General features: G+C 47.5%; 9 protein-coding genes across 9 annotated transcripts; 4 read left to right on the forward strand and 5 right to left on the reverse strand.

The window, feature by feature from the left end:
- Positions 1-16: 16 nt before the first annotated feature.
- On the reverse strand, positions 17-1,183 carry FOBCDRAFT_264431 (RmlC-like cupin domain-containing protein; the record flags this gene model as incomplete). The annotated part of the gene is made up of 2 exons (XM_031190673.3): positions 826-1,183; positions 17-770 (listed from the first exon to the last, which is right to left on the reverse strand). The coding sequence occupies exons 1-2, from the start codon at positions 1,126-1,128 to the stop codon at positions 18-20; spliced, it is 1,056 nt and encodes a 351-aa protein (XP_031034658.2). The 5' UTR covers positions 1,129-1,183.
- A 565-nt stretch (positions 1,184-1,748) lies between these two features.
- On the forward strand, positions 1,749-2,592 carry FOBCDRAFT_243820 (Alpha/Beta hydrolase protein; the record flags this gene model as incomplete). The annotated part of the gene is made up of 2 exons (XM_031190674.3): positions 1,749-1,997; positions 2,047-2,592. 2 exons carry the CDS (start codon positions 1,749-1,751, stop codon positions 2,590-2,592), a joined length of 795 nt encoding a protein of 264 aa, XP_031034659.3.
- A 307-nt stretch (positions 2,593-2,899) lies between these two features.
- Positions 2,900-4,489, reverse strand: FOBCDRAFT_323254 (uncharacterized protein; the record flags this gene model as incomplete). Its single annotated transcript, XM_031190675.2, has 6 exons — positions 2,900-3,097; positions 3,157-3,346; positions 3,406-3,454; positions 3,503-4,220; positions 4,278-4,418; positions 4,475-4,489. 6 exons carry the CDS (start codon positions 4,487-4,489, stop codon positions 2,900-2,902), a joined length of 1,311 nt encoding a protein of 436 aa, XP_031034660.2.
- Positions 4,490-5,121: 632 nt separating this feature from the next.
- FOBCDRAFT_253207 (uncharacterized protein) lies at positions 5,122-7,403 on the forward strand (the record flags this gene model as incomplete). The annotated part of the gene is made up of 7 exons (XM_059611031.1): positions 5,122-5,130; positions 5,222-5,750; positions 6,115-6,235; positions 6,294-6,314; positions 6,371-6,750; positions 6,802-6,976; positions 7,025-7,403. 7 exons carry the CDS (start codon positions 5,122-5,124, stop codon positions 7,401-7,403), a joined length of 1,614 nt encoding a protein of 537 aa, XP_059465881.1.
- A 192-nt stretch (positions 7,404-7,595) lies between these two features.
- FOBCDRAFT_298867 (major facilitator superfamily domain-containing protein) lies at positions 7,596-9,353 on the reverse strand (the record flags this gene model as incomplete). Its single annotated transcript, XM_031190677.3, has 5 exons — positions 7,596-7,722; positions 7,776-8,175; positions 8,224-8,852; positions 8,900-9,022; positions 9,070-9,353. 5 exons carry the CDS (start codon positions 9,351-9,353, stop codon positions 7,596-7,598), a joined length of 1,563 nt encoding a protein of 520 aa, XP_031034662.3.
- Positions 9,354-10,860: 1,507 nt separating this feature from the next.
- Positions 10,861-13,775, reverse strand: FOBCDRAFT_206744 (uncharacterized protein; the record flags this gene model as incomplete). The annotated part of the gene is made up of 11 exons (XM_059609178.1): positions 10,861-11,282; positions 11,493-11,723; positions 11,792-11,820; positions 11,911-12,056; positions 12,326-12,457; positions 12,504-12,848; positions 12,906-13,237; positions 13,290-13,483; positions 13,555-13,595; positions 13,642-13,688; positions 13,742-13,775. 11 exons carry the CDS (start codon positions 13,773-13,775, stop codon positions 10,861-10,863), a joined length of 1,953 nt encoding a protein of 650 aa, XP_059465882.1.
- Positions 13,776-15,854: 2,079 nt separating this feature from the next.
- FOBCDRAFT_190201 (uncharacterized protein) lies at positions 15,855-18,297 on the forward strand (the record flags this gene model as incomplete). Its single annotated transcript, XM_059608684.1, has 7 exons — positions 15,855-15,907; positions 15,958-16,084; positions 16,140-16,195; positions 16,252-16,380; positions 16,431-16,747; positions 16,792-17,663; positions 17,718-18,297. The coding sequence occupies 7 exons, from the start codon at positions 15,855-15,857 to the stop codon at positions 18,222-18,224; spliced, it is 2,061 nt and encodes a 686-aa protein (XP_059465883.1). The 3' UTR covers positions 18,225-18,297.
- A 3-nt stretch (positions 18,298-18,300) lies between these two features.
- FOBCDRAFT_143243 (Rieske [2Fe-2S] iron-sulfur domain-containing protein) lies at positions 18,301-19,720 on the reverse strand (the record flags this gene model as incomplete). The annotated part of the gene is made up of 5 exons (XM_059608158.1): positions 18,301-18,486; positions 18,547-18,697; positions 18,820-18,992; positions 19,045-19,343; positions 19,393-19,720. 5 exons carry the CDS (start codon positions 19,718-19,720, stop codon positions 18,301-18,303), a joined length of 1,137 nt encoding a protein of 378 aa, XP_059465884.1.
- A 631-nt stretch (positions 19,721-20,351) lies between these two features.
- FOBCDRAFT_243826 (uncharacterized protein) lies at positions 20,352-22,414 on the forward strand (the record flags this gene model as incomplete). The annotated part of the gene is made up of 6 exons (XM_031190681.2): positions 20,352-20,410; positions 20,465-20,484; positions 20,536-20,704; positions 20,752-21,734; positions 21,785-21,949; positions 22,002-22,414. The coding sequence occupies 6 exons, from the start codon at positions 20,352-20,354 to the stop codon at positions 22,412-22,414; spliced, it is 1,809 nt and encodes a 602-aa protein (XP_031034666.2).
- Positions 22,415-22,664: the final 250 nt, after the last annotated feature.

Genomic DNA, 22,664 nt, shown 5'->3' on the forward strand with positions numbered 1-22,664 from the left:
TCCGTTTTGCTAGTTATCTATAGTTCTGCAACCTCCACCCCAAGGTCTTTACATACTTCCAGCAGTTTGGACTCTTCCCAGTCTCCAACCTCGTCAGGCAGAACGAATCCCGTAGCCGGAGATCCAGCGTTCTGAACCACCTCCTCAATTCCTCTCCCATTGGCAAAGGTCCAGACACGGACATATTTACTGCCAAAGTCCAATGTAAAAGTCTCTCCTGCAGCAATGACCACCGTCTGACCCTCCCTGGCTTCATTCCAAGAACTATTATCCCCAGACTTGATCTTCACCCTAAGAAGGCCTTCTTGAACGATGAAACAATGATCAATAGAGGCAAAGGTGAGCCATTTGCTCAGAGGTGACTTCCCATATACATTCGATGACTCAATACTCGACATTGAGAATTTTCCACCGGATTGGGACGCGAGAATGAAAGGTCTTGACATAACACCCCCCAGAAGCCATCTGGGTCCAGTATTGGCCCGTAGGAAATAGGCTTCACCAGGGCCAGCGAGTTGGTTCTCAGACTCTAACCACTCGCCAACCTCGGGTGGCTGGTAGTCACGCTTGAAATGAACGTCGAATCTGTCCTTGGCCGCCATCATCTTCTGCATGAGCATTGACTTGATGTCGCGATCATCAGTCTCCGGCACAAGAATGCCATTGTATGTCTCGCCGACATATCTAAAGAAGTCAACCCAGTCACCTGGTGCTACCAGACCCACGGTCTCGGTGTGAGGTCCCAGCAAGAGGGGATTATGGATAACATGCTAACCCCCTGTTAGTTGATAATACACAGCGATGTGACAAAGTTTCAGAACTTACAGGAGGGATATAAGCAAAGTCACCAGGACCCATGATTCGACACTTGTCACCACTCCATAGCTTCAAGAAACCCTTGGTGACCAGAAAGACATCATGAGCTTCCTCATGCCAGTGAAAGCCAGGGGCATCCGCTAAGACGGCACCACTGGTAAACACAGCCATGCCACCATTAGTCTGCTTTGATGAAGCGAGGATTCTGAAAACACCCTTGCTGCCAGGAATGCTTATGCGCTCTCCTTCGAGCTGGTCGATCATGTAGCTTGTCCTCTCATTGGGAGGAGATGTATGTAGGGGAACGCTCATGGTGAATTAGGGATAGCGTAAACGCGAAAATTGTTGATGGCTACCTGGAGGAAACTGCCAAGTATTGATGGATTGGTGAGGTTGGCTGGCAGGGCCCTCTACTCTTCTACTCCTCTGAGCTCCCACTTCCCGATCTCCACATCACGATACGGAGGCGCTGGAGAACCCCGCACCCTCCCCGGACTTTCCATCGCTACCCCTCAAACTAACTTCGGCCGCTGACGAAGCTCGACTTGGAGGTCCGGAAAAGCCGCAATTCCGACACGGGGTCCACGGTATCACCGGAACGTTGATTTACAGCGGCATATCGGAACCAAGGGAGTAGGGATCTTTTTACAGATACCCTTGATGGACAACAGATCTTTACTCACGCTTTATTGAGTGACAGCTTGTGTTGCCTCGTAGTGATAGGAAATGAGTCCTCCAACTTCGTTTCGAGCTGTCTACAAGCAGCTGGGTGAACAAGAGATTGACGTTGATGTTTACCTGCCTTCTGCCGGGACTGACTCTACAAAATGTCCAGTCCGTAAGTTAAAGCATCTTGCCGTCTATGTATCCATGCTAATTGCCTTTAAGTAATTAACATCCATGGAGGGGCTTTTATGCTCGGGTCCTCCAAAATGGTCAACAAAGACCAGGTATCAGATTGCCTAAGGAGAGGGTGGATCGTCTTGGCACCAAATCATCGCCTTTGTCCCCAAGTTAATCTCTTGGAGGGTCCAATGCAAGACTGTCGTGATCTCCTAGCTTGGGTTTACGACGGAGGTCTCGAAACACCTTTACGCAAAGCGAGCTCAACACTAGTACCGGATCTCGACCATGTGTTTGCCTTCGGTACCTCTTCTGGTGGGCATTTATCACTTTGTTTGGTAAGCAAACTCACTCGGGATCCGCGTTATAAGTAACTGACGCTTATAGGGCTTTGGCGTTACTCGTCCAGTTGCAGGAATCTACGATATGTATGGCCCTAGCAACTTTGCCGATGACTTCTGGACGACAAGACTTGAGGGCATGAAGCTACCACCAGGACTCAAAGACTCATTTATCAACAAAGTATTTGACGAGGACCCAGTTCCCATCACTGGAGGTGTCTCTCTCGAAGGCCAGGCGACTGGACCTCCAGACTTTAGCGACCCCCGCCAAGCATATGCCCTGACACAACTGGCGAACGGCACTGTCCTCGATGCCATCTTCCCTTCAAAAGACTGGAGCAAGGTCGACCCAGCACTAAACGTTGATTCTTCGTTTCCTCCAACCTTTATAGTCCATGGTGCTGCAGATACAAAAGTGCCGATTCATCTGAGTAGAAAGCTTTTTGATGTGCTGAAGCAGAACGGTGTTAACTGCTGTATGGTGGAGGTTCCCGGGGAGGAGCATACTTTTGCGGCCATGATGGAGGTTGGATCTGTTACTTGGAATCTTCAGCGACAGGGCTTTGACTTCCTTGAGTCTTTGATTGAGTAGCGTATTGTGAATTCACTGTTTAATAGTATTGCCCCTTTACTGGCTGGATTGTTGTTCGATAGTCGAAGCTTATCGTATCTCAATGAGTACATCCTGTCAACATCGTGAAAACTTTTAGTGAACCAAGCATATAGTCTGTTACAGGACGTTTTTGAAGACAGACATGTTCATACTATGTTCTTCTTCGGGTATTCGCACTTTAATCCATCTTTCTGTGTTCTCTCCCATTTAAAGAGCCACTTTTGTCGCAAAGAAACGGTTGCTAATATGATAGGACACTCTGAATAATCTACATAGCCTTAACAAGCTATTCTGTGAAAGGATCACGTTTCACTGCATCTTCAACGACCTCAAACGCATCATACCCATAAAGCCAAGGCTGAACCTGCGGGCAAGTCCACCTGCTTGGGAACGGGCCTTTGAGTTCCTCAGCGCCGAGCTGAGACAGGAAGGTTTCATCGCGTGCCTGTTGAGCTGGTCCATCAGGCATATGGAATGATTCCCGCTACAAAAGAACAGAAAATTAGTTGTGTCTTTCACTGTTTCTGGATGATAGGTACGGACCTGCTTGAAGGTTTCTCTCACGATGGCTTCTCCACGAGACTTGCGTAACCTTTCGTACATAGATAAGGCCTTTGGTAGTTGATGCTTCGACTTGACATGGCCGAGAAGCAAACCCAGAACTGCGCCGTCTTCCACGGCGGAGTTGGCACCTTGGGCTAGGTATGGGAGCATCGGATGACAGGCATCACCACTGGAAGCAAGATGTCAGCAGGATGTTTCGTGTGGCGGCGGCAAGAAAGAATTACTTACACGAAGACGAAATTTGAGTCGTCGTTGATCCATGAATCAAGTTCTTCTCCTACAAACATGTTAGCTCAGAGGATACGGACATCAAGGCGTAACTTACTGTGCATCAGTTTCCACTTGTCGACCTTATCGACCTGACTGAGAAATCTTGCCAGAATTGGATCCCAGTCGTTGAACAGCTCTCGCATCTCCTCCACTGATCCAGCCTGTCGACTAACGTCCGATGGAAGATCGTCAGGAACAAGAAGTACAACGTTGTACATCTGTCCGCCACGCATGGAATACCCAACAGCATGAGCACCTGGACCGATCCAGAAGTGTACCGTCGGGTGCTCAACCCATTCCCGTAGCTCAGGATCGTGGATATCCTTCGCGTCCAGGACAACCCTGTATGCTAGATCCCCAGTGGGCATAGGCTTGTCCTCGCTTCCAAGGAACTTGGAACGGCATTTAGACCAGAGTCCGTCCGCTGCAACGATCAAGTCGCCAGTGTATCTAGCCCCAGCCTCGGTGCTGACCTCGGGAATGCTGAAGTCAATGTCCTGCACTCTATCACCGAGCTTGAACTGGACACCCAATTCCTTGGCCTTGTCGTAAAGCGCAAGCTGGAGGTCTACGCGGTGGAGATCGATGAATGGGGCGCCGTACTTCTTGCGGATATGCTTGTGGAAGTCGGGTTCTATGGCAAGCGTTCGGCCAGAGTAGCGATGGACGACGAGCGACGTGGGTTCAGCGGCCGATTGCCACAATCTGTCGGGGAGATCCCATTTTTGGAGGATGCGTGTGCAGTTGGGGGTGACTTGTAAACCAGCACCGACCTGAAAGGTTTATTAGTCTCTGTCTTGGTAGTAGTGTGTAATTGCGGAGTTGTATACCTCGAGTAGTTCTTTTGCCGACTCTAAAACTGTGACATTGTGTCCTGAAAGAGAAATGGAGATCGCTGCTGCAAGACCCGCAAGACCAGCGCCGACAACAACTACATTTAGATTGGCATCATCATGCGCTTGACTGGATTGCTGTCAACGTGGAGTATTAGCTAATGTTACAAACGTCAGAGGGTCTGTCGACTTACAGTGGAACTTGGCATTTTGATTGAGATATGATGATCAACTATAGGTCTCGTGATAAAAGAGAAATTAGGAGAGCATGCAGCTGGCTTCGCCGCGTTACTACATATATGAAACTGACACTCGGAACGTGATGGATGTAGGGTAGTTGGGAGCTCCCTCGGAACAGCCGAGGTTACATTGGCCATGCCCGGCTTTTCCGCAGCTTGAGAGCCTCCAGGCTAGCCATGTTCGGTTTAGACGAAAACCTTCGCAGCCAATGAAACCTCCAGCGCAGATTTCGCCCAGCTTCGCGTTCGCGTTACCCCAGATTTGCCTCCAAGCTCGAAATTTCCGTCCATCTGGGGTCTCCGCACTCAGGTCTCAACGCTTCGACATTCTGGGGTCTCCAGGTCGAACACTTGTGCATATTTTCTGAACCTAGTGCTGCTGATACTCTTGACATGGATGAATCAACAGATTCCCAGGTTCCTCAGGTGAACAGACCTGCAGCGCAGCGCCCCAGGCGGCCAAGAGCTGCCCGCGCGTGCGACCTTTGTCGATCCAAGAAATACAAGTGCGACGAATCTTACCCCTGTTCATATTGCCAAAGTCAGTATCTCAAGCTCAAATGTCGAGATAAGATATTATGACTGACTGTTTGAAGGCCGCAATGTCGAATGTGTGTACAAAGGCCAGGACATGTCGCGCATGCGCATGACATCAAGGTAATATCTGCCTGCAGCATCTCAGTTCTGCTCTTGGCTCACTAGTGCGACCATAGCTATGTAAGACAATTGGAAGAGCAGGTCAAGAGCCTCTCTAGCATTGTGGAGAACTATGAGAAGGCAGCGACCGATGGGCCAAGTAATAGTCCTGAAGGGATAGTGACGAATGCCTCGTCTTTACCAATAGCTCAGCATCCAACGGTAATGGAGGCCTTCCCTACACCGAATAGCATTTCATCATGGCATACGAGAGAACAAGAGGTCTCTGGTATGAATACTCACACGAGAGATGTCGAATTCTACGGTAGCTCTTCATCCGTTGCTCTTCTGTCTCATGTCCGGCGAACTGGTGAGGAAGACAATGATGATGACGATGCTGGTGCACTTCTCTCGTCGTTGCACAATCCTCACTTCGACGCAAGCGGATCGCAGGATACGCAGCGAGGGAGAAGAAGTACTGAAGAGTCTGATCACTCACCTTGGTACCTCCAATGTCGCAACTTTATAGACGGCTTCTTCTCCGCGATTCACTACATTCACCCGATCTTGGACAAGACTTCGTTCGTGCAACGCTGTGAGTCCTTGTGGGCGGGTGAAGGACCGGAAAACAAGAGGATCACGAGTTTTGTTGCTTTGTACTATAGCATCCTCTCGATTGGTGCATTGGTCGGGACGCGAGAGGACGAACTTATTGATGGAATGACCAATCTGGCCTGGAGCCGGAAGTTCTTTGATCGAGCTAAGGATTGCTGTAACAGACTGGGGATGGTAACTGACCTTGACATGGTCCAGTGCTATTTTATCCTGGTAGGTCAAGTAGTGACTCTCAGCTGAACGAAACTGATAATTACAGGCCAAAGTCTGTCAGAACGAACTGCATCCCCATTGTCAGTCAGCCATGGTCACGCCTGTGATTGAGATGTACTAACCTCTATTAGTGTCATACATGTATGTTGGCCTTGCCATAAGAACTGCTTTGGCAATGGGCATCAATCGTGAGCCGGGACCCAATAGCAAGAAGCCGCCATCTTTACTGAGAGCAGAGACACGGACGTGGTGGTATGTCAATCCCTCTACTTTGACCTAGCATGAATGAGTTGCTGACGCCCTACAACAGGGGTCTTTACTCTTTGGAGACGTAAGTATCTCTTGATCTACCACTCTTTTGCTGTCACCAACCTAAAATTGTTGAAGTGAAATGTCTTTCGCAATGGGCCGACCAGATACTCTAGGAGCAGACCTGTATCACAATCGACGATTCCCACGTATTAGTAACGGCCAAAGCGAAACCGGGATGGATTCTGAGATGGCCGAACATGCTTGTTGCGCCATCATCGAGCACATGGTGCATTTCTCCAAAATCACAAGGAACATCTGCCTCAGTATTTACCTGCCCGAAACGACGATACCGATGATGGTGGCAATGGCTGGTCAAATTGAGAGGGATCTAGAGGCCTGGACACAAAAGCTTCCCGAGGCTATACGGCCAATGGGATCGTCAACTCAGGTACCGTCTCTGAGAGGGGTCAGGGATGTTCAGTGGGTGAAGCGACAAAGACTTGTACTAAATTTGCGTATGTGTACTCCGAAGCGATTCCGAAATGCAATACTAATGATGGTTGCAGGATATCACAACCTGAGAATCCTCCTCTTCGGATCCTTCCTCTTGAGGTCAACGGCGCAGGAGAGAGCGACTATGAGTGACACAAAAACCGGCATCCAAAAGTGCCTTGAGTCAGCAAAGCAAACTATTGAGACCATCTATCAGACTTACCAACACAGCGACTTCTTCCGAACATGGTATGTTGCATCAAGCATTAAAAGTACACTTTTCTGATGGACGTGCAGGTTCTACAACACAACATATACCGTATTTGCTGCCAGCATTATACTGGTATACATGACCCAAGAAGCAGTCGAAAGCGAAATGCAACCACTCCTTCGCCTAGTCGATATGGCGATCGAGATCCTCATGATCATGGATGAGTGCGTCGTTGCGCTACAAGCGGCAAAGCTACTACAAGGAGCTAGGGAAAAGGCTACACAGAAGTCATCATCTCAAGCTGCAGCGGCTGTAAATCCAGGGACGTCTTGGCCTGATGGAATGGTGTACTTGAATCACTACTGGGGACCTATGAATCTGCTGGATGGGGACTTGGATCAGAACCTCGACATGTCATCGATAGACTTTGATGCTGCGAGCCTGTTTATGTCGATGCCTCATTAGTTCAAGAAGAATACTATGTCTAATTGAGAACGACAGAGAGCATAGTAAGAAAATTAGAGTGACTGTTTGCAATAACTATGAGTAATTGTATATGTCATCGAAGACAGAAGTGAACTGAAGTAGACGAAGGTTTGTTACAGTTGACCTCGTATTGCACAGTCCATCACCGAATGAAAACAACCCAGTCTATACTTAAAACCCATGCACATTGCTGTCCTTGGTCCATCTTCTGAAAGTCTTTCCATAGAAGTAGAACACCGCTCCCAAGCCGCACCAGAGAACAGTGAGTCCCATGTTGGTCATGAAGACAGGAATGAATCTGGAGAAGCTGTTAGTGACGGACATTTCGAAGACCGCAAAATCATGACTTACCCTGACTTAATAGTCCATGGAGTGACGAACTTGCCCATTCCATATCCCCAAAGACTCTTATTGACAGTAATAGCAACGAAAAGCGATCCAGTGACTGGCTTATAGCAATCCACTGCGTATGTACTGGCAATACTTGGGAGGGCAGCAACCTGGATGCCAGCAGATGAGTAGCCAAGGACGGCAATGACTGGCCATGGCCAATGTCTTTCGTATCCGATTGAGGTGATCACATTGCCGAAGATCATAATGACGATGTAGGGGATCATCGCAGGGAGACGCATCTCTGGTTCTCGGATACCGCCGTTTCGCGTGGTTGCTTTTGCAGAGACCCAATCGCTGAAGGGACCAGCTGTGACAAGTCCGATCAAGGCGCCGACAAGAATGGAGAAATTGAGGAAGCCTTGGAAGGTTAGTATATGTCACTGACTGAGCTGTCATAGAAACTTACCAATGGACTGAGAGCTCATGTTGTACGGAGGAGCTGCAAACACCTGAGACTGGGTAAGGTTGAGAATCAAGAAGTTACTGCAACTCCAGCTGACCACAAAGGAAGCAAAGAGAACAATAGGATAGACGAAGAGCCTCCATGGAGTCCAGATGTCGAGAAGAATGTTTTGGAGAGGCGCTGAGTTGGGTTGGAACAGTCGCCACTGCAACTTTGAAGGTGTTCCTTTGCCCAAATGAGCGTCTGCAGAGGGTTCACCCTGGGCTTGAGGTGTACCGACAGTCTTTTCAGCATCAGCATGGGAGTGCGACGGTTTGTCCTGAGTTGTATCAATAATCTCATTAACCCCACGCTCAGCCTCAATCGAGTCGACGCGTGTCCACTTTGTTTCAGGAAACCCAAATATGCCGAGCACGATGGAGAGAGCAGTAACAGCGACATTGAGCCACCAGAAGTTCTGCCATCCCGTGCGGTCTGCCATTGGACCAGCGATGATTGGCGCGATCATAAGTGAGCCCATGTAAACAACCCAGTATAGCGCGTTCCATGTTCCGCGATCGTGGAGGAAGAAGATATCGGCGATGACGGCGGGTTGAAGAATCTCAGAGGGTCCAGCTCCGATTCCGTTGAGACTGAAGATGTTAGCAAGACCTCGGGAGGCTTTTGGGGGTAAACTTACACACAGGCTCCCATGAAGATGCCGTAGGTGGATGCTTTGGCACGAATGATGTGACAGGCGAGGCAGATCACCTGCGAAGCAAGATAGACAGGTCGACGACCGAAGGAGGTAGAGATAGGTGCCCTTCAAAAGTCAGTCATAGCATCTACACCACAGTGCTAGATACTCACCAGAAAAAGTTGCTAAATCCCAGAATCAGGATAGTAACGCCTGTAAACTGAATAACATCCTCAAGAGTACTGTTATAAGCACGAATCAAGTCAGGAAACATAGGCGCAAGAGCCAGAGGCGCAAATCCCTGAGTGAACGTCATGGTAGAAACGCAAAATATGGCAGAGAACTTCCAGAAAGGCGACCAGTTTAGGGGATCGTGAAGATCTTGCGATGGTTGGGGAACGAGAACTTGATCGGACTCCTTGGCTCGGACATAGTGTTCTTTGCCAACGTCTGTCATGATCTCCGTTCCAGGGAGGACTTCGATGTGAAGTTCATCCTGGATGGTTTCACGTGCCTGTTGAAGTTAGAAGGAAGTTTTGTAGATGATAGAGGTTACTGGCCTCTTGAGTAGGCATTCTTGCGGTGGTGCAAGAGTTCAGGCTTGTGCGGTTGTGTAATTCTCGATATTCTGATCTACCAGTATACTCAACATGCCATCGCTCGCTATTTATCTCAACTCATTTCACGGTTCTTATCATTATCACAGCTTCGATGATTCCATCTCCAACATCTCCAAAAACCTCGGATTACTTAAACCAGCTAGCTCACTCCTTTATCTGCGTTAAGCTATGAGATCCAGCGCCCGTAAGGTCTCGGTATAGCCCATCGGCAAGTGGCCAGCAGGGATTCATGAGGGGGATCTCCTGGTAATCTAATTGCCATCGGCGTGATGGACCCGAATGAGATGGTTTACGGGGGAGATGGCGGGGTATTAGAGTTTGCGGAGTAGTTAGCGCCGGCAGTTAGTTACTCAGGTGAGGGCATACCAAGCCATTTTGGTCACTGTTGATGCTAAGCGAGCTTTACTATTTGGATTCCATCTTAAGTTCTTTAATTATCTATGAAATAATTCCCTGTTGCGTTCTCATACAAACTCTTCACTGTTGTCAATAATGAGTGCACAAGTTCAGCTTGCCAGGAATCTCAGAAGTAAATTTCTCATCTGCGGCTGATGCTGCAAGAACGCTCTGGACTCACATGCTAACCATGCTATGGAAAGGGGCTGTTCATTTTCAGAATAGCCTTTAAGGTTGCATCTTCAGATCGGCCATCCCACATTCTAAGATCTTAGTCTATCTCGGATACCCTCCATAAGCAATGCGTAAGCAGCGTCATCAGGCCCAACCACCTCTTCCTCTGGTGCCCAGTCCACTCCATCCCGGCTCGAAAACTAGCTCATAGCGTTAGCTCCAAACCAACTGCTGCGACTCGGGCAAATAGTATATGCAGTGTATTGCATCCTTGTCCATCGCTCTTGTACCAGTCCTACTCCATGCAGATATTTATCCAATCGTAAGTCTTTCGGTTCCTCAGGGTCGAATCGGTAAGGCTTGCGGGGGCGCTCACCAAAGCTTTCTGGTTCGGAACATGCGAAGGTTCTGTGCCTGTTGTCGGTATGAAGCCACTCTACGTCTTCTTGATTGATATCCGCGTACTCGTCCTGTTGCAGGATAGCCCTTGTGGTAGGAAATTCGTAGCTCCAATCTTTCTCTCCCATGACAAACTTCTTAAGACCTCTCATGCTATTTTTCCATCCTGAGAGCACGTGATGTCACCTTATGCTGTTCTCGAAAATGGACGTGTCCTTGTTCTGTCTTACACCGTATATAATGGTCTCTAGGACTGGATATCCATCTGTTGTCAGGGGCCCATATTGTGTGGTTTTGTGCAAGATTGGGCAGTTATCAAGATAAAACTCTTCCCGGCCACCACTCTTATTGCTTCTCCCCAGAGACACGATCCAGTCAGTCTCGTTCATTACTGAAAATATAGGACCCAAGAGCCAGAACCTTCAGGTATGGCAACGCTCCAATCTGCGAAAAGTCCATTCTGGGAAACCATCCCCAGTAATGGGAGTAGAATAATGATAGTACTTGTAAGTTTTCGACCACGCTGGGCGATAGCCATTGTGAAGGGAAGGCTTGGAAGAACTCGTCCATTTCGTTATGAAAAGTATTTTCACCCAAGAAAGCAAAGTCTTTTTTAACCAGAATCTTCAGGTCGACCAAGGTTGGTAGACGGAGGAGCTTGTTCCAGCCCTCCGATCTGATTAGGTTGGGGTTAATAGAGTCGGCAAGGTTCGAGATGGTAAGCTCTTTGATCCTTATGCCATGCCCGGATGGCAGGTCTAGGTCATCGCGTGCGTCCGCGAGCTCGAATATTCTTTCTGTAATGTGCCGTAGATGTTGTTCTGATTCGTCTCTGTCCACGTTGTCTCAATGTAGTGAGAAATGATGTCTATAACCCGATAGCGAAAAGGTGACTCCGCATTGTTGTTATAGTCCGATTGAAAGAAGATAAAGTCGACTCAGATTTCGAAAGAAGACCAGGTACGTAAGAGCGTTGGCAAGGTTTTCAAAAAGCATAATGTATTCACCTTCGGGGTAGCCATATAGCGGATTACGCTCAGTATCAATGGTGACTTCTTGGATATAAGTTCTCAAAGTTTTGGACAGTGCAATATTGATAAAGTGTGCAGCTGAATTACCCTCTGGAAGTGGTCTCAGGGAATGGAAGGCGTGAATTGTTGCCTCGTAGTGTAGCTTGCGAGATACCGATCTTGAGCGCAGTTGGTCTTGCTTGGATCCGTGAGAGCATATCTGCAAGACTACCTCATGCGGGAGCAGTAAGTCAGTTCTAGAAAGGTCTCCCATCGTGATACCTTTTGTCATGTACCTGACCAGTCACGACCGAGGCCGCGGGAACTTAGGATGTAGTTAATGCCATTTGTGGGTAGTTTTTGATGGATGAGTGGGAAATTATAGAAAGTGATTTACGTACTTTTAAATGCTTACTAACAGGGGCGCAGCTTATTGACGGGGGCGTACCGTATTACAGTGGAGGTGCAGCCTATTAGTCTCCGGGCTTTGTGACGACCAGCAATTTGCATCGAAGCGTGCGTGAGTTTGTTGAGGTCTAAGAGACCTGATATTGTTCTATACTATATGCATATCCTTGAGTTTCCTTCGCGATCTACCCATTTGCTGTCCTAGCTTTAGAGCCGCCGCATAATACCAATCTCTAATTCTCTCATAGGCTAACCATAATGTTATAACGGTCAATGTCAAAGTAGATGCTACAAGTACAAATGGTAATAGCCAATCTGTGACTTCGGCGGCACCTGAATCACTAGTGCGGAACACAACACAGGAAAATAACGTCTTATGCCATTAGTATGTCGGTAATTAGTAAAAGAAGGAGAGAACATACCGCTGTGAAAGTACCCGGAAGGAAGACCATGGTAAGAACTGTGAGAGTATGGATAGAAGAGCTATCCCGTGACATTTGGTATGATGTGCTGAGATTTATAGTGCTATCACCTTGCATGACTATATTAAACACCTGTCTTGGGATTAGTTTTCTTAATAAATAAAGCCGTGGAACTTACAAAGTTCATGGCCGTTTCCTTTCGTGCCTTAAACTGTTCCAGCCAGCTTCCTTGATGTACATATGAGTCGTGTATGTATTGAATCACTGCTTTTGTTTGACTGGCAGCTGTATCCGGCAACCCTTGGCCCGCCTGGTGACAAAACCTTTTATGGGCTTCGAGCAGTTTGGAGCTGAGCTTCACGGCTGACCTTGTACGTCCAACCCCTGTGTCTAATAATTGAGATACATAGTGCAGCTGTCGCGTGATTGAAGAAAGCTTTTCCCTTGAGTCAAAAACGTGAGCACCTTGGTTTTGTCCTCTCGTTATTTTTAGACTTTCGGAGTAGTCATTGACTTTTCTGAGCTGCAGAACGCATTAGCCTTAGGCTTAGGTATATAATATTAGGGTTGAATGGAGTACTTGGGCCATTAGCTCCTCTTGTGCCCCAGCAGTGTACAGGGTAGCCTGTTCGAAGCCAATGTTGGAGATCATTGAATGAATAAGAAAAGGATTCGTTGCCAATTCATGTCCTGTGACTAGGCGATTGTCACCTTGACGGGTAGAAGGCTGTATCTGATCTATAAAAGAAAACCAGATGCCGTCGTCTGGAGCGACGACTAGGTATACTGTCGTGTTCGTGGCGGTAGAATGTGTCATGTAGACAGAACAGGGTGCTTTATTGCGGTGTATTGCCACTTCTTGTTTGTCGTACCAGCTGTGCTGATGCCATCGTGGCTGTTGACAATGGAACTCTACCCAAAGCTTCAAATCAGACATGCACTGCTAATCACTCGCTCCACTTACCGTATATCTCCTGACCATTAACAGGGTCAGGTTTTACTTGGGATACAGCTGACCAATAGTTTGAGCGCCCAACGAGATCAAGCAAGAAGTTGCTGTGGATGTCGTAGTCATGGAAGAGACGACTGAGGAGAGCTTTCGAAACAGATGGCGTGTAATGAAATGTTGCGTGGGGGTTTGTCTCTAGTTTGATGCATCTGGACGTGCAAAGTCAAATATATTAGAAAAACAACATAAATATGATCAGATTAGCGGGGATATAACATACAAAGCTATAAGGGTCGGATACTCGGTGCCTGGCTTAAGGGACTTGACCGGTCAGCACAATACGCGATATTTCACAGTAGATACATACATCAATTATCGTGTTGACTTGGAAATCGTCCTGATTGATATGATAAGCTAGCATATACGTCAGTAACCGATAATTACTCAGTGTAGAGACCTGGAAATACCTGATTCGCTTTTGGGCCCCGAAACGGTTAACATATTTACTCGAGAGTTTGACAAAAAGTTTTCTTCTTTATGGAGTACCTTTTGTACTTCTGATCGATAGGTGTTAAGTATTGGATGTAGCGATAGATTGAAGGCGGCTGGGTTCAGCTTGCGAGATTTAGAGGCTTCGTCATTTATCTGTTCGTCTGCCGAGATTGAAGCTATTGACTGCATGTCAAACACTCCTTCTGTATGAATCTGCAATGCCCTATTATATTTAGAATTCATTCCTAATCTTGCTGTAATTGCGTATCCTTAGCAAATAGTTAGGTTAGTAGTTAAGTTCTTCTTTGGTGGGGCGCAAATGGTGCGGGAAGAAAGGAATTTAACATCTGCAGGACAACTACGGCTTTTAAACTCACAATATAGAGAGCAAACCGCCCCGCCAAGTCAGCCTTATTCTAGGACGCATCAACCGGTTGTCACATATCAGGTACGAGCGCATATTAATGCCAATGTTAGTACGTAATGCGCTGTCTTATTTTCAACTCGTTAGGCGCTTATTTTAACTGCCTTACTGGACAATAATAAGTGGCGTTGAGGCAGAGAATCAGCTGCATATGATTAAGCGATTATAATTCGATCTTTGGCCCTAAGGTGGCAGTCTTATTATCCAGCTGACGCGTTGTAATTTCTTCTGATTGGGCCTACTTAATATCGTGTAACGTCCTCTGCATTATCACAAGTGCAGCTCGGAATCGGATCAAGGACAAATCATGTAATAGAATGCTATCCACCCGTGCAGCCGACGAGTTTTACGTCTCTTACTCCGCGTAAGCAAAGCACGGCGCAAAGCCTCATCTAGATTCACGATGGCTGAAGATGGTTTCCTCTGCTGTGACTATGCATGCTGGTTAGCTAAGTCGGAAAAAAGCTCGTCACTGAAGTCCCGACAAGTGTTAGTCTGGCTCAAACGGTACCCAGTACTGAGCTGGCCGGTGCACAGAGCTAAGCCGTGAGCACCCTGAGCGGCTCGCCGCTATCAGAAATTACTGTGAAGCCTAATGTCGGGACTCGGCAGTTTCATGTCGAAAACCTTCCGAACTAGAAGAAGGTCGTCGGCTAACTCAAGGCTCTGGCCTCCAAGTGTAGGCTCATCAAGTTAAATCTCCCTGAAAGCTGACGCTGATCGTGCGCCTTACCTCGTAGGCCCATCAAGACGACAATGGCCATGGAATTAGATCATAATCGAATGTTCCGTTATCTGTTGAAAGATGTTGCTGTCACTGCTTGACCAGTAGCTGATTTGCTACCGAAGCGTTCTGCAGAATGATTTAGGGCAGTGTAGATATTCAACGGCTACTTTCAATGCTCTGACGGGACCAACGGTCGTCCCTAGGCTCATAGATGCCTTCCATATTCTACCCAAGATCCTTCAAGATAGTCCCAGTGAGCTCAGAGCATCGGCAGAATCGCTAAACAATTAGAAAACTAAATTAGGATCACCAGCTGTGATTCAGGTAAAATCAAGTCTCGTGAGTCTCTGGCGCTTTGTGGCGGGTCACTAGTCCTAGCTTGGCGACGCAGCTCTCAAGTTCGCTGGATGTTTCTTCCCCAGCCTCGACTTGGGCATGCTCAAGTTTCTCTTCGTAGACATTCCAGCTCCTAATGGCCCACCTTAGTATATTGCTTAGCGGCCCGAGAGCTGACGACGACTCCCGTAATGTGGTTGTCTAAATCTACTGAGACGTGCACAACAACATGCAGCTCTCAAGATCGGATATGTATCTTGGGAAACAGCTGATCAGTACAACTATTAGCAGACAACAAGCATCGTAAAGAGTTATATCACAATTGATCTCTATTTCTCAATTCATAATTATACTAGAATATTGTGACTATCTACGTGTTCAGCGCAATTGTCTTTATCATGGTGAAAGACGACATACCTCAGGGTAGGTTCAAAACTTGAGTGCTGATTGGTTCGGAGTTACCCATTACTCAAAGATAAGCTAACCCAGCGATAACCGAGTGGCCTAGTTCTCCGTTAGTTGACTAGCTCATATAAAACACATTCCCCGCGTCCTCCAAACTTTCATCATCTGTAGATCATGTTCACTAGCTGCTGTTACAATGGAAGACACACGACCTACCAAACGCGCACGGCAAGCTTGCGAGCCATGTCGGTTAGTTTCTCATGTCATCTAGGTAGTCTCAATTTTAACAATGGTCACAGTCGCAAGAAGTCCAAGTGCCCTGGAGAAAAGCCCATATGCTCGTACTGCGAACGCCTCGGTCAGAATTGTGTATATGAATCAGGCTCTGATGGCCAAGGTCAAAGAGTTCGTTCGGATAGATCATTGGTGCGTTAACAATTGATAAGCCCATTTGTCAATCGCTGATATTGGTTGCTTGCAGGAGCTTCGCATGGAAACCCTGGAAGAGAAATTGGACTTGTTTATCGACCGTCTCGAGTAAGTGAAAGTTCTAAGTGCCATAGCATTATGAGGTTTTAACGAATGAGCCTCAGTCCAGTGATCCACGATTCACGCCGGCGCTCAGCGTCGCAACAGGGAGGAGGACATACACCGAGTTCCATGGTCGGCCAGGATGAGATGGCAGAAACTAGTGAGATTGTAGACCCAAGACAAGCGTCGGGGTAAGAAAGTCTTCCCCTATCCTTAGAATGTAGCTGACGGAGCACTCCAGCCCATCATCACTCGTCGAGCCCAGAAGTGATGAACTAGCCTCTCTATATCTAACCTGGCTCCATCGGCAACCTTTGGTCCTCTTCAACGCCGAAGCATTTGCAGAGTCACTGCCGAGTAGAGAGACAGAGTTGATCTTGGTACTACAAGCATTATGTCTCCGATTTCCTCCTCGGCTATTGAGTCAACAATATCGCCAACGTCTCCATGCCATGGCACAAGCCTCGAGGGAAATCGCGATGAACAAGGTCTTCGGTAGCCGGGTCGACTGTTCCGTCTTGCAAACGCTGTGTCTACTAAGTCTTTTTGAACATGCAGGTATGCTATTACAGAGCAATGACGTCTTGGCCATGGCTGATTAGAGCCAGAAGGAAATACTGTCCAAGCAGGCCTATATCTCAGTAATGCGATTCAGTTACTGAGCGGCATTCCGAAAGGGAGTTTTCTCGGCGATGCTGTCGAGTTCAATAACTGCATCCGAAGTATATTCGTGCTTCATCACTTGCAGGGCAGTGTTTCCTCTAGTGTGTGGCCCACTGCCATGTCACATGGAGAGGACTCATCACTCGGAACAGCAGCGTGCTCGGCATGGTTGCTTCCGCCAGAGAAGTCAGTACCATGCGATATGGATCGAGGGATCATGAAGTATACCATGCCTCTTGCTCAAGTTTGGCGAGCAGTCAGAGTTTACGCTTCCCGCCGCGTTTTCTCGGACACCTTGCCCCCGTGGAATCCACGTTCCGATTACTCTCAGGTTACATATCGCCACCTCGAGATCGATTGTAGTGTACCACTCAAGTACCGGTTCTCTGCTAACCAAATCGACAAGCAGACACCTGAAACTTTGCAACAAAACAGAGGGTATTGGGGTCCCTACCTGTTCACCCAGTTCGTCTATGCTTCCATTCCTGTTATTCTCAATCACCCATTTCTTTTATCAATGCGACTACGGAACTTCCGACATACCATGCCTCAGTCATTTGTCAATAGCTCCTTTGATGCGATTACTCGACACATCGGATGGATCATGTATCATCTTGAAATATTGGAAAAAATGGATTATCGAGTGTCTGATCCAACGTTGGCTCATATTATTGTGGTAGTTGCCACCATTCACCTACAACATAGTTTCGTTGAAGACTTAACTCTACGAGAGAAAGCTCAGGTTGGATTTGAGAAATGCCTTGAGTTCTTGAGGTGCATGGGTCTGACATGGCATGCTGTCGCGGTCATGGTAAGTACTATGAAGCGGTGTGGGGAAAAGATGGAGCACTAACTACTATTGAAGCATGAAAATCTACGAAAGCTGCAGCAGAGCATACAAGTTGTACCTCTAGCCAGCGAAGAGCCTGGGCTTGGAAGACCAACACAGCAAAAGTTCACCATCGATACGAGACTTCTCTGGGATATACTGTCTTATGAGCAAGCTGGTAGGCCGGATGCACGCGCCGATGAATCTGTTTACAGCGGCCTAGCATCAACTAACCAGGACACGGGAAGAGGCGGTAACGAACCTGGCGAAGGCTATGATTTGGTCGGATCAGCTGGTATTATAGGGCACAAGACTGTTCCAAAGGACACGCCACTATACGCCCCGGGTGAGGGTGAAATGAGCCACCCTATAAGAGGCCGTGTTCCATCTGATGCTTCGGGACTGCTAGGGTCTCTCCAACAGAATATTCAGGAGGGGTTTGGATCGGCTATGGAACCGGATAACATATTTCCGCAAGTGCACGACTTTGGAAGGGCTATTGATGAGTGGCTTAGCCTTGACTGGGGAAACACAATGCTTTGATGTATTGAGGCAGGCATCACATTCTCTGTACAGGTGTCATATGCGTTTAATACAAATTGGTAACTGACTCCTAATATCACCACTTGAGACTCTCCGACCCAGCACATGCTTCTAACTTATTGCAGAAGTCAATATCATCCTGTCCATTCCCTGACTGCCCATTCTTCGGTGCCGCTGGCCAGATTTCATGTCCTTCATGCTCTTCCTGCTGATGGTGTTCCATGACGAGTTTCCTCGTAGTTTCCTGGAAGAAGAGGGGGCCCTAATAACAAAGGACAATCTCATTAGCAAAGAAAGTATAGATACAAGGGCTGACTCGTACCTTTTCTACTCGAGGATGAAGTTCGCCATTGACAAAAATACCAGCGTTCAGGTTTTTCTGCGCTGCATTGCAAAGATCCTTGTCTTCTTTGAGGATTTGCTTGAAGCAGTTGCTGATCTCATTAAAATCTTCGTCTGAAGCACTGTTGCTTCTGTAGACTTCGTATTCCATCTTAGTTTGTGATGCGGAAATGGGGATGCAGCGCATGATGTAGAAGAAGGTAGGGCTAAACATTAGGAACTGGTTGCAATCGAGGAGTATTTATCTGCTTACGAGATCGTGATGGATGCATTGGGATAGTAGAAAGTACTGTAGATACCCATGCCATCTTTATCGGGCTTATCGACATTGAAGTGCTGTATATGACCACCAGATGTCTCAACCCAGTATTTTGACAGGTCAGTGAGGGCATTGAGTGCGGGATGTCCAGTTGGACAGTGGTAGCACTGATATCATTGTCTCAGCGCCAGTTAAATGGGAAGGGTTAAAAGGACTCACTTCGTTGTAATTATCTGCCAAAGTCTTCCAGTTGTAGTCCCCAATCATCTCCCACTGATGGTCGAAGTGATAGGCCTCCATGTCGAATGGCTGAAGACGTGGTTGAGTGTCAACGCCAGCAAAGTCGTCGTCCCAAGCGACAGTGGGGGTATCACTGGCGTCCATATTGATCCAGATGAATCCAAGCTTATCGATATGCACATGTATTGGGTATAGGTTATTGGTTGACTTGTCGAATGTTGGAACCTCTTGGTATTTTGGAGCCTTGGCCAATTTGCCATCGAGTCCATAAGACCAGCCTTACAACTTTCAACATTTTCGTAGACACGAGTTGGGTGATCTACTTACCATGATACTTGCAAGATAGAATATTGACTCGTCCTGCATCTTGCTCTACCAGCGGAAACGCCCGATGCCGACAGACATTGTGATGGGCCCTGATCTCGCCTTGACGGTCTTTGATCAAGAAGAAGGTAAAGCCAGCCTGGGTGATACGCAGGAAATCACCAACTTCGGCGAATCTTGCCTGGTGTGATACGACTATCCATTTCTTGGAAAAGATGGCTCGTCGTTCCAGTTCATACATGGCCGAGGAGCGATACCATGATGCGGGCAATGCGCGGGCAGTTTGAGGCTCAACCTCCTTCGTTGTACCGAAACTGAACCAGCGACTCATTGTGGTTTGAGATAATAACTGATCCTAGGATTGAAGAAGTCTGGTGACAAATTGCCAGAACGGGGGTTAAGCTTGGATGTTAACTAGACTATCCATGTCGAGCATGATAAGATTCGTCTATGAATGCAAGCCTCTAGTCCGGCCCTTATACCCTTCTAACTTTCATGCATGATACGTCTTTCTCTCTAGCATGGCCCAATACCTATTTTTTACTCCGCACTCTTCATCCATCAATCGCTCCTCACTTCCACTTGGTACACTTCCCCTTGAGCCAATAAGACAAGCGCCAATCACGATTTCTCACATCATGTTGGGATCACGGCCCGCTTCCGTACCCACAGCATCTGACCTTGTGATACGGCCTTATCTCGACGCTAAACTGTTTCTATCTAGCGACGTTGTTACCATTCTCCGTACCCACCAGATCCGGGCCGCTTCCGGCTTTGTGTGCCTTCTTGTGAGAATGCCATGATAAGCAGTGGCCTATGAAGATGGGTTGCTGAAGTGAGTTAAATTCGAAGTTATAATATTGCAGGGATAGTTTATTTTGAGTACTCAAAATACTAGTCCCACTCGAAAATTTTCAGTTGTCAACGAAATTTGACCTTACAAGCTCGAAAATACAGTAATCATGTCCGCCGAACAACAGCAAAAGCCAAAGCAGATCCGATGCACCATTATCGGAGCCGGGTAAGTATAATTCGTACCCTTAGAGGAATGGTTTTGGCTGATGCTTCCAATCAGGGTATCTGGTATTCTGATGGGTAAGTTCTTATCCGTTTCATTCACCAAAGGACTACGCTGACAACACCTAGCATACAAGCTGAAACGCCATCTCAATGACTACGTTACCTTTCAGATCTTCGAAAAGTCACCAGACCTTGGTGGTACGTGGTTTGAGAACAAATATCCCGGCTGCGCCTGTGACGTCCCGAGTCATTGCTATCAATATTCCTTTGCTCCAAACCCGTCATGGTCAAAATTGTGAGTTGTCAGCAGTCCAATCAGTGTTCATTGTTAATGATGCGAAGTTACGCATCATCTGATGAGATACAGGGCTATCTGAAGGGAGTTGCTAAGCACTTCGACCTTGAGCGATACATCTCCTTCAACACCAAGGTGGTCTCATCACGATGGTCTGAAAGCGACAGTACCTGGACTGTACAGTTAGAAGATGGCTCTCTTGTGACATCAGAAATTCTGTTCAATGCTGGCGGCATACTCAATCACCCACAAATTCCCAACATTGAGGGGCTGTCGGACTTTACCGGTCCCTTACTGCATACAGCATCCTGGGACCATTCGATTGACCTACGAGGTAAACGTGTCGGCGTGATTGGCGCGGGAGCCAGTTCGATTCAATTAGTTCCCTCGATACAGCCTCTGGTCCAAGACATGAAGGTATTTATCCGCACACCTTCCTGGATTGCACCGCCAGTGGCTCTGCCCGACCCCAATGCTACGAACTACACCTACAGCACAGAAGAGAAGGCTATTTTTGAGGCAAACAAGGATATGTATCTCGATACCAGAAAGGGATTGGAAGATCAGTTCAACGGAATGTTCCGAATCTTCCTCAAATCGAGCCCAGAGCAGAAGAGGACACGCGCCATGTTTGAATCCCGCATGAAACAGCTGATCGCCGACAAAGACCTGCAAACTAAGCTGATACCTCCATTTGAGGCAGGATGCAGAAGAATCAACCCGGGAGAGGGTTTTCTTACTGCTCTTCAAAAGCCGAATGTTGAACCAGTGTTCGACTCGATTAAAAGAGTGACACAAGGTGGTATCGTGGCTGGTAGTAAGGAATATCCAGTAGATGTGCTAGTGGCAGCTACAGGATTCAACACGACCTTCAGACCTCGTTTTCCTATAATTGGTCGCAATGGTGTCAACCTCCAAGATGCATGGCAAGAACACCCTGAATCTTATCTGGGCCTCGGTGTTGCGGGATTTCCCAATTACCTCATCTTCTTGGGACCGAACACTCCGATCTCCAATGGAAGCTTGATGGGTAAGTAAATGGGTTTTCGCCATTGGTAATAGTTATACTGACCTCTGAAGGTTCTGTGGAAGCGACTGCCGATTATTTCATTCGTCTTCTTCACAAAATGATTCGCCAGCGCGTCAAGTCCTTTGAAGTACGCATTGATGCTCAGAATGACTTCAATACTCACACGCAGAAGGTCATGCAGGATATGGTGTGGACTGGAACTTGTCGCAGTTGGTGTAAGTCATTTCCGTCTATCACCGTGGTATCAGCTGGTTGACCATCTTGCAGACAAACAGGGCACAAACGGGAAGGTAACTGGACTCTGGCCAGGCAGCTCTCTCCATTATATTCAGGTTCTCGCTGAAGATCGCTGGGAGGATTATGAGTGGACCCATGAATCGGAGAGGTACAGCTACTGGGGTCATGGACTGTCATGGATTGAGGAGCCAGATCTTGATCCGTTGGGCGCAACTAAGCAGGACATGATTGAATCGATGACGACTTTGCCAAAGAAGGACTCTGACTTGAGCTTCTATCTGTGGGAGAGCAGTCCTCTGCCTGAAACCTGTTTTGCAGATGGACACTCAGAGGAGAGAGTCCAGGATGGCGGCGACTTGGCATGGAGGAAGGTCTTGCATGCCACTACGGCTTCAGATGTCGATAAACATGCTGCAGTAGCTTGCATCACGGTACCCGTTTAGAAGAATGATAGATCTTTATAACGAGAAGTCACGCTTTAAACAGACTGAAGCCCGGGGCTAATGTAGCGTAGTGAATATTTCCTAAATTTTGGATACGAACACATCGGGTTTGGCGGTATTTTAAGTGGCGATTTCTCCATTTGTCCGGAGATGGCGGAGAGTCAGACTTGAACGCTCTAGCATACGCGCTTTTCTCTTAAATATAAGAGCTTGTATCAGGGCTTGGTATGACTAAATGTAAAGAGTAACA

This window comes from Fusarium oxysporum, chromosome IX, assembly GCF_013085055.1.
Source record: "Fusarium oxysporum Fo47 chromosome IX, complete sequence".
Lineage (NCBI taxonomy): Eukaryota > Fungi > Ascomycota > Sordariomycetes > Hypocreales > Nectriaceae > Fusarium > Fusarium oxysporum.